This window comes from Cajanus cajan, chromosome 2, assembly GCF_000230855.2.
Source record: "Cajanus cajan strain Asha chromosome 2, NIPB_CcT2T_4, whole genome shotgun sequence".
NCBI lineage: Eukaryota > Viridiplantae > Streptophyta > Magnoliopsida > Fabales > Fabaceae > Cajanus > Cajanus cajan.
In genome coordinates, this window is record NC_138518.1 from 73,140,188 (window position 1) to 73,152,920 (window position 12,733).

A 12,733-nucleotide genomic window follows, 5' to 3' on the forward strand; every position below is an offset into this window, starting at 1 on the left:
TCATTAACAAATTTTATTTGGCATATTAGTTAAAAATATTTGAAAAAAAAAACAATAACTATTGATATTTTTAAGAAAAAAAAAATTATCTTATATATATATAGATGATCTCTAACAAAAATTAGTATAAATCAAAATTTTCGATAATAAATACTTCATATAATCCCTATCATAATTAAAAAAATATATTTTAAAGTTAAAAATACACATTTTAAGAATTAAAATAATATTTTTTAAAAATTTCAAAACTAAAATTTAAAATTAAAAAAAAATATATCCAAATCTGAAGGAATTGAAAAGTTAAAAAATGAGAAAAAATGATAATTACTTTGAATGTGATAGTGTGGCTCATTTGGTGTGGTATTGGTCCTTCTCCACGACGACGAAATCAATCATCGGTGGTGGTGAGCACTTTACTCTTTGTTCCGATGGATCTTCTTTCCTCTTTCGATAGTATTTTTATATTCCCTTGCAAAGGGGTGGAAACCCTTGTGCTCATATTGTATCTTCTTTTCTTCATCGTTTATCATCTATACTGACTGCATATGGGTCTATGTATTGTTGTGATAAAGGTTTATTCAGTGCGATTTCTTTTCATTCTATTTATTCTCAGACCATACACGATGCGGCTTGTACATTGATGTTTACTGAATTCATGTCAGTTGCTTTTGAGAATTTATATGTAATTTAGTTCGTTCACTTCCCCCACCATGATATGACTCTTCTGTTTTAGGGTTTGTGTTTTGAGAAGGCAATTTTTCATTCCACGCAAGCTACTTTTTGATCTTCTGCAATGTAAACTTCATTAACTCACCGAGTGAACCTTTTGTTGATCGGGTTCTGATCTGTTACCCTTAAGCTTCTTTTTGCTTTTCTGCGATGTAAACTTCATTGTCTGATACATCTATCTAGTAGAATCACTAGTATTTATGCTTGTCAAAATCTTTTATACTGAGAAATTGGTGAGGTAATGAAGTTTGTGTGATGATATCTAAGCTTTTGCATCAGCCTTTTTCCATTCTTTTCATTTAAGATCACATGACATGTGCATCTTGTTTCGTAGTTGATATGTTAAGTTAGACAGTTCATATAACTTCTTTGACTTGATTTGAAGTGTCAGTTGGATTAAAGGAATTTATAAGCTCAGTAGTTGAATCAACTTGTGAAAGACAAAAAGAAAGAAAAATAAACCTTCTGATTTGATAACCATGAATTGTGTTGTGAGAGAATCATAAGGGAAGGATTTGAGTTTCGTTAAACCATGTTTCGGGCTTAGTATTCAGTATCTATTGTGATAATGAATGATTAAATGGTATGGTGTCTATTGTAACTTGTCTTGCTTTCATTTCAGGAAGGTTATACATCATGGTCAATGCCACGAAAGGAGTTTTTATTTCCTGGTAACTTGCAATTTTCTTTCTTCCTGCATTCCTATTTGAAATTTTTCCCCATGTACTATATTGTTTGAAAATGGCATAATTGAAGACTGCAATAAGCCAAATATTCAATTTCTCTTTTTACAAAGCTTTAAAGCTAGCAATTTTATCTGCAATTGTTGGAACCTCTAAAGTAACTGTTAGGCCTAGAAAACTTTTTGTCCTATGTTTTGTTTCACAGTTGTCTATATTTCTCTTTTCGACACACAAACAGTCACTAATGGCATCAAACTTCAAGCAGTAGTCTTGATTTACTTTAAATTAGTTTTTACTTTCGGATCTGTATTCCTTCTGTTATATGCATAAAAGAATAACTAGCAATATTTCCTTGTGCAGTGACATACCTATGGCACAATATATCATCAATATGAATGCTTCAATGCCTGCATCTGATAAGTTCATAATACATATCTTGGATAATACCCACATGTTTGTCCAACCTCATGTTGAGCAAATGATACGAAGTCAAATCGCCAAGTTTAGAGAAGACAACACATATGTCAAGCCTAATTGATGTTGATTAGTGGCTTCTTTCTTTAAGATCCTTTTTTGTATCCAAAGTTCTCCCAGTTGGCAGGAACAAATGAAATATTATTAGTTATTAATTGGTTCCCCTCTCTGAAAATAATGCTCAGTTGTTCTCCCTCCCAACTCTCTTTGTTCTCAACTACATTAGATTTAATATTGCCCAATTTATTTTCGTGTCTCAATACATTTTGATTAAAGTCCAAGCCAAAGGATAGCCTAGCGGCAGTTACAGAGGGTCTCAAAACGCAAAAGGACAATACATCCAAGCACCGTAAGATCAACATAAGACCAGACAGCTTACTCTAAAATACTCAAAATAAACATAATTCTAATTTCAAATGGAACTCACTCATCCCTCGTCATAAAATTTTTTATCAGAATATTTTCTTAAAATTTATTAACAAGTATTAATTATTTTGTTTACTCAAACACATCTTAAAGAGTTTTATGTGATGCTAGTTTTTATAATTAGTTTACTTTAAGGAGTTTATGTGATGCTTGTTCTTATAAATAATTTACTTTTAATCTAAAAACAAATTCTTGTTTATCGAAATAAGGATGATACTTGCACATTTTCATATACGGGGAACAAAATAGAGACATTATTTAGATACTAATAGCAAACTTTTATTATGCATTAACAGAAGGTTTTCTTAACCAAACCAAATCTACTCGTATATTTGAAATACACAAACCAATCTATGGATCGTGCAGAGCATTACAAATCACTCTTGGATAGTATACTTGGGGTAGAATGTTCCTCTCATGGTAGAGCAGGGTTAAGGGTTGCTTTGTTGCTCTGTTACTTCATTTGATGTACTTTTCATATAATGCCTATATTTCTGCCAATCAATATTGCAGTCACAAATGGAAATAATGTTAATTAATTTTTCATTGGGTTAAGTTGTAAAAATATGTATCTGCCTCATAACCAATTCCAATTATGGAAAATCAAATGCACACAGAAACAAGAACTAACCTTCAAATGACAAGCAATATTCTCTCATGTCAAATAGGGATATCCATCACTTCAAGAATTTTCTTTGCCACAGCCAAAAATGATTAAAAGAATCAGATTATGCCTTGTACAAGAATCAGAAAACCACCAAGGAATTTGTATTTCACGTGTTGCAGGGATGATAAGAATGCTCCGATTCACCAACAAGAATCTCGACAGATTGGAAGATAGTGCTTGGAAATGAAAATAGGGAGAATGGTAAAAGTAGAAGAACCAAATTCAGAATTATCATTCTCCTTTTTTTTTTTTTTTTTTCCTTTTTCCTATCAGTATCTTTCAATCTGCCAAGATTCTTGCATGCACTAAAGGCGTTCCTAGCAGCATGTGTTCGCATGTTTTTTAACTGAATCACATGCAAAGTCTTAATCCAATAATCACATTGCACTTGATAAGTAAATCAAGTTCAAAACTTATACACTAAAGATTACAGAACAAGTTTAATTACACACTAATAACAGAAATTTCCTTCTTGACATGCTGAAGGAATTCATGGCCATCCATATTTAGCATGTGAAGCTCCATGAGTATCACATCAGTGCAACCTTTTCTTTCCATCGCAAGATTCAAAGCAAATGGAGATTTAGTGCATGTGACAACTGCACACAACATTGAAACTATATCATTAACAAAAAAAAAAAAAAAGATTAAATCTTTGTCCAAGAAATAGTGAACAATTAAATATGATGTATGTAACCTTGATATTGGAGTGGACTACATATTTGCTTAATGAATTCAATAACCGTGGGGTCATGACCAATTGCAAGAACCCTAAGACCTGAGAATTGAGAAGCCTCAGAGAGAATTTGGCCATTACTCATTAGTATCGGTATGAGTGACACTAGTGAACAAGGGACAAAATTCTGTACCGGAAGGTCCCTATCGGTCACGTTGACCAACACGTGCCATTTCGTCAGACACCCATGCATAGCCACGTACAAGCATCATCATCAACATCGGCTCGGCATGAGGCCGAGAACCGACATCAGTCTGGTTAATGCAAATATGGACCATCATCATTCATCGAGTCGGCTCGGTCAGGTGCCGTGCCGACATAGAACATACCGGAAGTATACAGGCTGCCGTGTACGGACTGGACGGTTCGGTCATTTGCCGCTCCGACTAGTATTGATTAGACGGCTCGGCCTCTTGCCGAAGGGTTAGGCGAGTCATAACAAGTAATCACAGTCAAGAAAGGTAAGTACATGATTAAAGCCTAAACGACCAATTAGTACCGTATTACCTAATTTGGTAAACATCTGATAGGGCCCATCACGCTCAGGCCCATGTCAGATGCTATAAATAGGTCACACGTAACAAGGTATGTCACTGTTCATTTTTAACCTAGATACTCACGCATATACTGACTTGAGCGTCGGAGTACCTTTTGCAGGTACCTCCCCCCCCTTTTGAAGACATCGTTGGAGCTCTTATTCGGTCCCCTTTCACCAGGAAGAACAGGAGTGTGCCCTCAGACAGGTACAAATTCCATTTGAAACTTCTTGTGACTAAGCTTGTTCCGTAAATTCTTGTGAAACAAGTTGAAGAAAGCAAGTGAAAGAAATGGGAGAATGTGGTTCATTATATATTGGTGGTTAATTATTATTATTATTATTATTATTATTATTATTATTATTATTATTATTATTATTATTATTATTGTTGTTGTTGTTATTATCGGAAAAAAGAGTATTTATCTATCCTAAATTTTACTTATTTTATAAATAGACATTCTAAACTTTAATTTTATCTTAATTAATTTTTAATTTTTGTCTTATTTGTAAATAGACATTATAAACTTTAATTTTGTTTTAATTATACATTAAATTTATTTATTTTGTAAATAAATATTTTTAACTTTAATTTCATTCTAATTTATACTTATCATTTAACGTTTTTACACAATTTTTTTAAGGCTTAATTGTTCTTTGTATTCCCAAAGTTCAACTTTTTGCCTAATTTTGTCCCAAGTTTTTTTTTCCTCAAGAATCATGTCCCCAAATTTTTAAATTTTAGTAATTTTATTCTCTCATCAATTGTCTGTCAAAATATGGAATGTTGATGTGACATAATTCATTTTACAAATAGACATTCTAAACTTTAATTTTATCATAATTAATCCTTAAACTTTATTTTATTTGTAAATAGGCACTATAAACTTTAAATTTATTTCAATTAATCATTAAAACTTTACTTCTTTTGTAAATAAATACCTTCAACTTTAATTTCATTCTAATTTATATTTATCATTTATACATGTAGTTTTTTAAAGGCTTAATTAATTACACTTTATGCTCCCAAAGTCTAACTTTTTAAGAATTTTTTCTTCAAGTTTTTTTTCTCTCAAGAATTATGTCCTTAAATTTTTAGATTTTGACCATTTGTGTCTTTCTATCAGTTGCTCATCAAAATATTAATAGAATATTGACGTGACATGTCTAACGTGGATACATTTAATGAAGGAACATATATGACGGAGGCTTAGTTGCACTTTGTATCCTTGAACTTTCATTTTTCTGAGGAATGTTGCCCCCTAATAATTTTTCTTATGGTTTACACTCCAAACTTTTAAATTTTGGCAAATTGTGCCTTGTCGTCAATTGTTCATCAAAATACTAATATGAACAGTACCCTTTTTTTATAAAGCACATTCATACGATCCGATACATTTTTTAAGTGTAGAAATATATGCACTTAAAACTTATGTAAACGGTACTCATTTTCATAAATGTGAAACTAATGATTAAGTACTTCAATATATATTAAGCATGCAACTTGTATTCTTTAATTAATGTGAGATATACAAGATCTATACACTAAAAAAAGGATAATTAATTATTACACTAGTTGTTTAAAAGTCTAAGCATTGAGTTGCCACAATTCAATCACAAAATAAAATCATATGATATGTATCATTTAGACAATTCATCCATTTCATATGTACTCTCACAGTTAGAAATATCCTACTTTTATTAGATAAATCTAGTGGAATCAATAACTTCAACTAAACTTTAATTTAATTAATCAAACAATATTCTAATATAAAATGATAACTTTGACTTTAAAATAACACTGCATTATAAGAAAAGTTTAAAACAAAAAGTTACAAAGATGAAAACAACACTTATGTCAATGTGTTCATACGAGAGTATTGTCAAGGTATATAAAATATTGTAAGGTATATTAAAAGGGTCATAATTTTATTAAGTCAAACTATCATTTTATATGACATGATTTACCACATCTAACTCTTCCATGAATAATTACTTATAATAATTTTACTAAGACATTTTTCTTCTACATTTAAATCCATTATTATAAAACAAATTTAATATTTTATCTTAAATATAATTATAATAATTTTGACAAGTAAATTTAAAATATATTATTAATTGACATATTAAACATAAATAATTATTATACATATAGTGTTTTTTTAGAATTATTTAAATTTTAAAATTCAACTTTTGATATAATACACTCGTATCATATTCGTGACCACTAAAAATATTATCCAAATAATATTCAAAAACTATTCTTTTAATGTATAAATATGTTTCAAGTTTCTTAATAAAGTTCTTTCTTTTATATATATGGATAGAAATTGAATTTTATAAATATAATTAAAAGGAATTAATTATTTATTAATCATATTCGATTAGATTGTTGGAATTATTTTTCTTTGTGATCTTATAAAACAATTTTTTTTTCTCTCAATATAAGTAAAAGAGTATTCAAGAAATTATTGAACCACACTTTTATATAGAAATTAGTTAATTGATCGTGAAGTCGTAGGAGTCGTGTTATTTTTAAGCATTAGTCAAAATGATTTGCAATATAGTATTGTAATTTTATTTTTCTTATGATAGTAAGTAAAATGCCCACATGTAAAACTCAAATGAAGTTATATTTGCAAGGTCCAACAAGCATAATCTCAAAAGACGAATACGAAATATCTAACAATATAAAATACGAAGAAAAAAAAAAGTATTTTAGCTCTCATAATTTTATCTATTTTGTAAATAGACACCACAAATTTTAATTTATCTTAATTAATTTTTAAACTTAGCCTTATTAATAAATAGACATTGAGAACCATAATTTTGTTATAATTGATCTATAAACTTTATTATTTTTACAAATAAATAATTTGATTTCAATTTTATGTCAATTAATTCTATTTTTATAAATAGTCGCTTATATTATATTAGGATTAAATCAACTCATATATATTAAACACAAGTTTCTTTCTTGCACGAAAGCAATTTTGTGAGTTTTTCTTTTTTATGAAAGAGTTTGTAAGAGAAATTTTTAACTTTTTATCTACTTTAATTTTTATTTATCATAGTTATTTATGAATTAAATTTTAATATTTTTAAAATAAATTATTAATAAATAAAAATAATATTATGATATAATATAAATTATCTATCATAGATCTAAAATATAACTTATATACTTTAAAATATTTATTTATACAAATCTAAATATAATTTATATATTCAAACATAGTATTTATTTGTATATATAATTTATAATAAATTTTAGTTATAAATAATAAACATTTATATGTGTCTAATACTAGTTAGTAAGATAAAAGAAATATCAATTATTTATTTATTTTAAATCACATTTATTGGATAATTTTTTTGGCATATATAATAATTTTATTTTCACACACACATTAAAATATCATATAATTTAGAATTAAAAAATTAAATAAAGACCATTTTATTGTTTTTATCATTCTTTTTTTTTTTTGTCTTTATAAACTTATATTTTTATTATATTCAAAAAATAGTTGTAAAAAAATAAAAAAAAATTATTGATATTTAAGATAAATAATTTAATTTGAAATTGATAATAAAAAAAATATTTGTAAAAATAATAAATTACAAGTGTCAATATCAATTAAAATAGAATTAAAGTTGAGGATACTTATTTATAAAAGAAATATAGCTTAAAGACTAATTAAAATAAAATTAAAATTTAATGTTTATTTACAAGTAAGATAAAATTTAAAGATCGATCAAGATAAAATTAAAGTTTATAGGGTCTATTTATAAATAAATAAATAAAGTTTAAGACGACTGGATATTTTTTCCCTATAAGTTAATTGAACAATAATTTGACATGAAATAATTATTTTGGTAGGGGTGATCAGGTGTTGGTTTAGATTAACCTCTTACTTACCCAAACTGATAAAAATAGCTGGATTAAATTAGTGTAATTTTTTCTTATTAATATCAAACCAAACCTTCATGATTAATAACGAGTTGCATTGGGTCTACAGGAAAATATATATTTTAAAACATTTAAGACTATGTTTTTCCTAACCATATTCTCACAATATTTTGATATGACTTTCGAATTGTGTTATATTGTGTATGTATTTTGATATTTTCCTTTCACTATATATATATATATAGAGAGATAAAACTTACTTATTTATTTATTAAAAATAGATGAAACTTTAATGCTGATTATAATCGTATATTACTTATTTATTTAAAGTACATGAGATTTAGTATATTTTATATACATAATGCATAAAATTTAATTTTACCACAATTTTTAAATATAAGCAAGTAAACCAAATAGTTTAATTTGTAACATACATACATGTAAATTAAGTTTTGCGCTCATTAAAAAAGTATATAATCTCTAAATAATAACTTACAATCATAATAAAAATAAAAATAATAATGATAAACGCAATCTGAATTAATATGGTTTTTGTTGATCGATAACTTTCTAGGAGGGAAATTGTTTCGACTTCAACTAGGCTCAGAGAAGGAGAGTTACGATGTATTTGATTTACAGAGGGGAGGGGAAGAAAAAAGGAAGACCATTTTTTGGTTAGCAAGAGAAGGGATAAACTTCAATGCAATTCAGTTGGCATAATTCAAGAATTATAAATTACTTTCCCTCCCCATCTCTTTCATTTCCTTCCAACTACACACAGAAAATGAGCCAATAGCACCAACACCAACTATAATATCAGTCTAATCTCCAAACTCTTTCCGGGAACACATCTCTAAGAGTCCAAAACAAAGAGGCACAAAAAGCTCATCCAACATTAGCACACTCAAAATACAATACTGAAACTATATGCGAGGGAAAACTATGCCTTGCCTTTCCCAGTCTGAAGAGATTGAATCCTTTGTTGCAATTTTAATATCTGCAAGGATGACAAAACAAATATACGACATCAGTTATTGATAGCCTTCATCGCTAAAGGAATCCTTTACCACGTAGACCTTAACATATCCATTCAAGCGAGGGACACATACAAAAGCGAAAATATACAACATAACGTGTTTTCTGCTCTCTTCACAAGCAAAGATTTTATCTATTAAAATAATTACATGCATACTTATTTAATTTTAAGTTATCGTGCACGGTCTACAAGTAATGGGGTTGGAATTAAGACTCCCCTAGGTAAGACAGAGGGTCATGGAGGCCTATTTTTGGGAATAAACTCCATGTATCTTCCACAAAAGAGCAATTCTGCTTGAGTCAGGTATGACAACTATGAACAAAAAAACTCTTTTGTGAAGTATTAACACAGAACTCAAACTCAAGACCATTGATAAAGTTAAAACAATCACATGCGAATTGATCCACTTGCTCAATGGTACTAGAGGCCTATTGATCTCTAGGATCCAGCAAATATTATTATGTAAATCTTTTCCAGGATATCTTTTACATAGGAAGAATTGTATCTAGTCTTGTAACTGATTTAAATATTAATCATAAATGTTTGTTTCGGAGAATAGCAACATTAACATATGATATTATTGATCAAATTTTCTTAATTACTTAAAACCATATAGTAATAAGTAAATGTTAGCTATAAGACTACATAACAATGAATGATCAATTTTTCTAAATTTGATATGCATAATCATCAAGAGATCACATCACATAATTTAACAACTGAATTTATGAATTCTGTATTTTTTTTTTAAAGTTACTAAGAGGAGTAAATGTCGAAAACTTATTTCTGCAGTAAGTTGATCCCTTCCCTAGTAATAAATACATTTTTAAAATAAATCAAAATTTGAAATTTGGATATTGAAAAGGCATGCAACTTATCTTCATCAAATATCATATTCAATGACAAAATCCATGTAAAAGTTGAAAACAAAGCTAAAAAAGTAAGCAAGGAGAAGTTACAAACCGTATCTTTCTTGCTATTCTGTTTCTCTTCCAAATCTTGAACCGTGGCATCAAGACGCTTCCTGATACACAGAGACCACTTACATTTGTGATGACAAAAAAATTATAAAATTCAAAAGATGCCAAAACCAACACAACCATAAAATGAAAAAAGGACAAGAAAAAAGTAAACCAAGTGGCAACAACAAAACAGTATCAGAAATCAAGGGAAGAGAGGAGACAGATACAAGATGTAGGTAGATGTAATGTGCCTGTCCATGTCATAAACACTTCGTAAAATTTTGTGGATGTTCTCCATAGCGTAACACAACCTACTCTATTATTTGGGCTTGGGACCAGCTAAGTAAAGAGTTGGAATAAAGCAGGAAATACGTAGAATGTTCAAAATATACCATTGGTACCTAGATACTCCAAGCACAATCCACTAATGGTATTTCATGCAGAATTTTTTCAGTATAGCATTGAATTTAGATATTGAAACATGCCCAGACAGTTCTAATCAAAGCATGAAGTAACCAATATATACATTTGGAAGGCAATAGTAAAATAACAACTCAGGAAAGTTTCAGAGGGAAACTAATCTATAAGTGTTGGGATGGAAACTTCATGTCAAAGCAGATTAAGTTTGCAGATTCACTGGCAGGCAACAATGACTTTACATCCAAAATATCCTATGAGAATTATTACCTATGGGTAGTAAAAAAGGAATTCTAAACCCAAATGGATATAACTACATCAAGCAATACAAAGCAGTTTATTGTCAAAGGTGACAAAATCAATATCAAGTCAATATGCATTATTAAGGAACAACATGAAGAAGTCAAACTCTATTTGGAATACTACAAAGAAGGATGAAGGTTAGCTCTGGCATAACATTAAGGTTGCTGCCTTGAGACTAGTTTGTCATAGCTTCTAGTCAAACAACCTCTCCACAAAGGTAACACTGAGTACATTTGACTCTTCCTAGGCCTCATATCATAATGGTGGTAGTCTTGTACTCTTGTCCAACATTGTTGAAATCACACATCAACTTGTTGGATTGTACGATCTAACAATTCTTTTTCTCTCCTGCGAGTAGTGCCCAGCCAAATTGCTTCCATGAATGGACCACTCCAGATCTTCACTCCAAGGTGCTGAATTATCAGAGCAGCACTCCAAAAACAAGCCACAGGTGCAACTGTTGCGTGCCCTAATGCTGCATGAACCTTTCCTAAAAAACTTGGTCTACTCTCTCTGCCTCTGGTTCTCCCTCTTTACCCTAAGTCCCTAACTGACTGGCCCTTTCTTCCCTCTTTGTTTGTTGTTGGTGCACTGTTACCCCAGTTCCCTGTTGTTGGGCTGGTGCCAATGGTGCGTGCTATTTTCTTAAGGAAAATGGCAAGTGACAATGCTAGTGGGTTTTTTGGCAGTGGTAAAATGTTGAAAAATACTCCTAGAAACAGGTAGAAGTGGGAAGGAAAAGTGGAGTCTCAGTTGATGGCTATGTTGTATGGGTTCTCCTACAGTCATGCCGTACACGTAACAGGTACATATTCATACCTTGTATGCGTTGGGTACTTGTGAGTAAAAGGCAAAGCGTTAACTAATATCCAAAAAAGTGTGTATATATAACTAGGTCATTTTTAATCTCAAAATTCTCCCTCGAAAGAAAATATGACAAGCCAAGGGAGAATGAGCAAGACAGACAGTGGTGCATGATAGCAACATATTATAACTTAATGATTAAACACATCCATGATAAGCTAATCACCAATTAGATGAATTAAGAGAGAGAGAGAGAGCTTACAATTCTGCAGAGATGTATTCAATTCTCTTGCGGACATTTGCATTGGCCTCAGCCAAATCTTGCTTAACAAGTACTGGCCCAATCAACTTATAAACGTTCGCGTCTTCTTTCAATAAATCCAGTTCCTTATTAAAACAAGCACGCCCACACAATCAGTGAACATAGGCATAGAACATGAATTATAAACAACAAGTAATAAATAAAATTAAAAAAAAAACGACTTTATTTCCACAAGAAGAAAAAGGTACCTTAAGGACGAGCTCGTTCTCGCCAAGCTGGACCGTGTACTTCTTTCTCATTTGATGGTTCTTCGCAATTTCTGCAAGAAGAAAAAAGGGAAATTAGTTGCAGGGATTAGAAAGGTGCGAATAAATAGAATAATAATAGAAAGGGGGGAATAGTAAGGCAACCCTTTTGAAGCTTGCTGAGATCATTGGCTTTGTTCTCCAATTCGCGTTGAAGATCTTTGAGGTTCGAAGAACTCATCGTGTTTCTCACCTTCTTCGCTCGCACTTGTGCACACCAAATCACCCATTGCTACTGCTTTTCTTCTTCTTTTTGTTGGGTCGGCCCAAACCTATATCCAGACCAGCCCAATCAACCCACTTGATTCTCTCGTAAATTAAAAACCTCATATACATATAATAATTCATATATTAGTAATATACTTTTTTCTTTCAATCTAAGACTTTGTTTTTATACATATAATATATTTATTTCTTTCAATCTAAGATTTTATTTTTAAAGAAAAATGCTAGTATTTTATACGAACAAAATTCAATAGGT

At 30.0% G+C, this 12,733-nt stretch overlaps 2 protein-coding genes across 5 annotated transcripts; one reads left to right on the forward strand and one right to left on the reverse strand.

The window, feature by feature from the left end:
* Positions 1-274: 274 nt before the first annotated feature.
* LOC109804162 (Nucleotide excision repair, TFIIH, subunit TTDA) lies at positions 275-2,064 on the forward strand. 4 transcript variants are annotated; one of them, XM_020365949.3, is made up of 3 exons: positions 275-404; positions 1,352-1,400; positions 1,773-2,064. In XM_020365949.3, exons 1-3 carry the CDS (start codon positions 308-310, stop codon positions 1,948-1,950), a joined length of 324 nt encoding a protein of 107 aa, XP_020221538.2. In that variant the 5' UTR covers positions 275-307; the 3' UTR covers positions 1,951-2,064. The 4 variants fall into 4 exon arrangements, with proteins under 4 accessions (XP_020221538.2, XP_020221537.1, XP_020221539.1 ...); XM_020365948.3 differs by lacking the exon at positions 275-404 and adding an exon at positions 418-572; XM_020365950.3 differs by lacking the exon at positions 275-404 and adding an exon at positions 734-837.
* A 6,635-nt stretch (positions 2,065-8,699) lies between these two features.
* On the reverse strand, positions 8,700-12,513 carry PFD6 (prefoldin 6). Its single transcript, XM_020365573.3, has 5 exons — positions 12,358-12,513; positions 12,196-12,266; positions 11,948-12,072; positions 10,163-10,223; positions 8,700-9,160 (listed from the first exon to the last, which is right to left on the reverse strand). The coding sequence occupies exons 1-5, from the start codon at positions 12,431-12,433 to the stop codon at positions 9,104-9,106; spliced, it is 390 nt and encodes a 129-aa protein (XP_020221162.1). The 5' UTR covers positions 12,434-12,513; the 3' UTR covers positions 8,700-9,103.
* Between the last annotated feature and the right edge of the window lie 220 nt (positions 12,514-12,733).

Excerpts from the sequence above, each read along its gene's own strand:
- LOC109804162 (XM_020365949.3), top strand. The coding sequence starts at position 308 with ATGAGAAAAAATGATAATTACTTTGAATGTGATAGTGTGGCTCATTTG. Across the intron at positions 405-1,351 it reads GAAATCAATCATCGGTGGTG|GAAGGTTATACATCATGGTC; the intron begins GTGAGCACTTTA and ends CTTTCATTTCAG. Across the intron at positions 1,401-1,772 it reads AAAGGAGTTTTTATTTCCTG|TGACATACCTATGGCACAAT; the intron begins GTAACTTGCAAT and ends TTCCTTGTGCAG.
- PFD6 (XM_020365573.3), bottom strand. The coding sequence starts at position 12,433 with ATGAGTTCTTCGAACCTCAAAGATCTTCAACGCGAATTGGAGAACAAA. Across the intron at positions 10,224-11,947 it reads GAATACATCTCTGCAGAATT|GAAGCGTCTTGATGCCACGG; the intron begins GTAAGCTCTCTC and ends TCTGTGTATCAG. Across the intron at positions 9,161-10,162 it reads AGAATAGCAAGAAAGATACG|ATATTAAAATTGCAACAAAG; the intron begins GTTTGTAACTTC and ends TCATCCTTGCAG.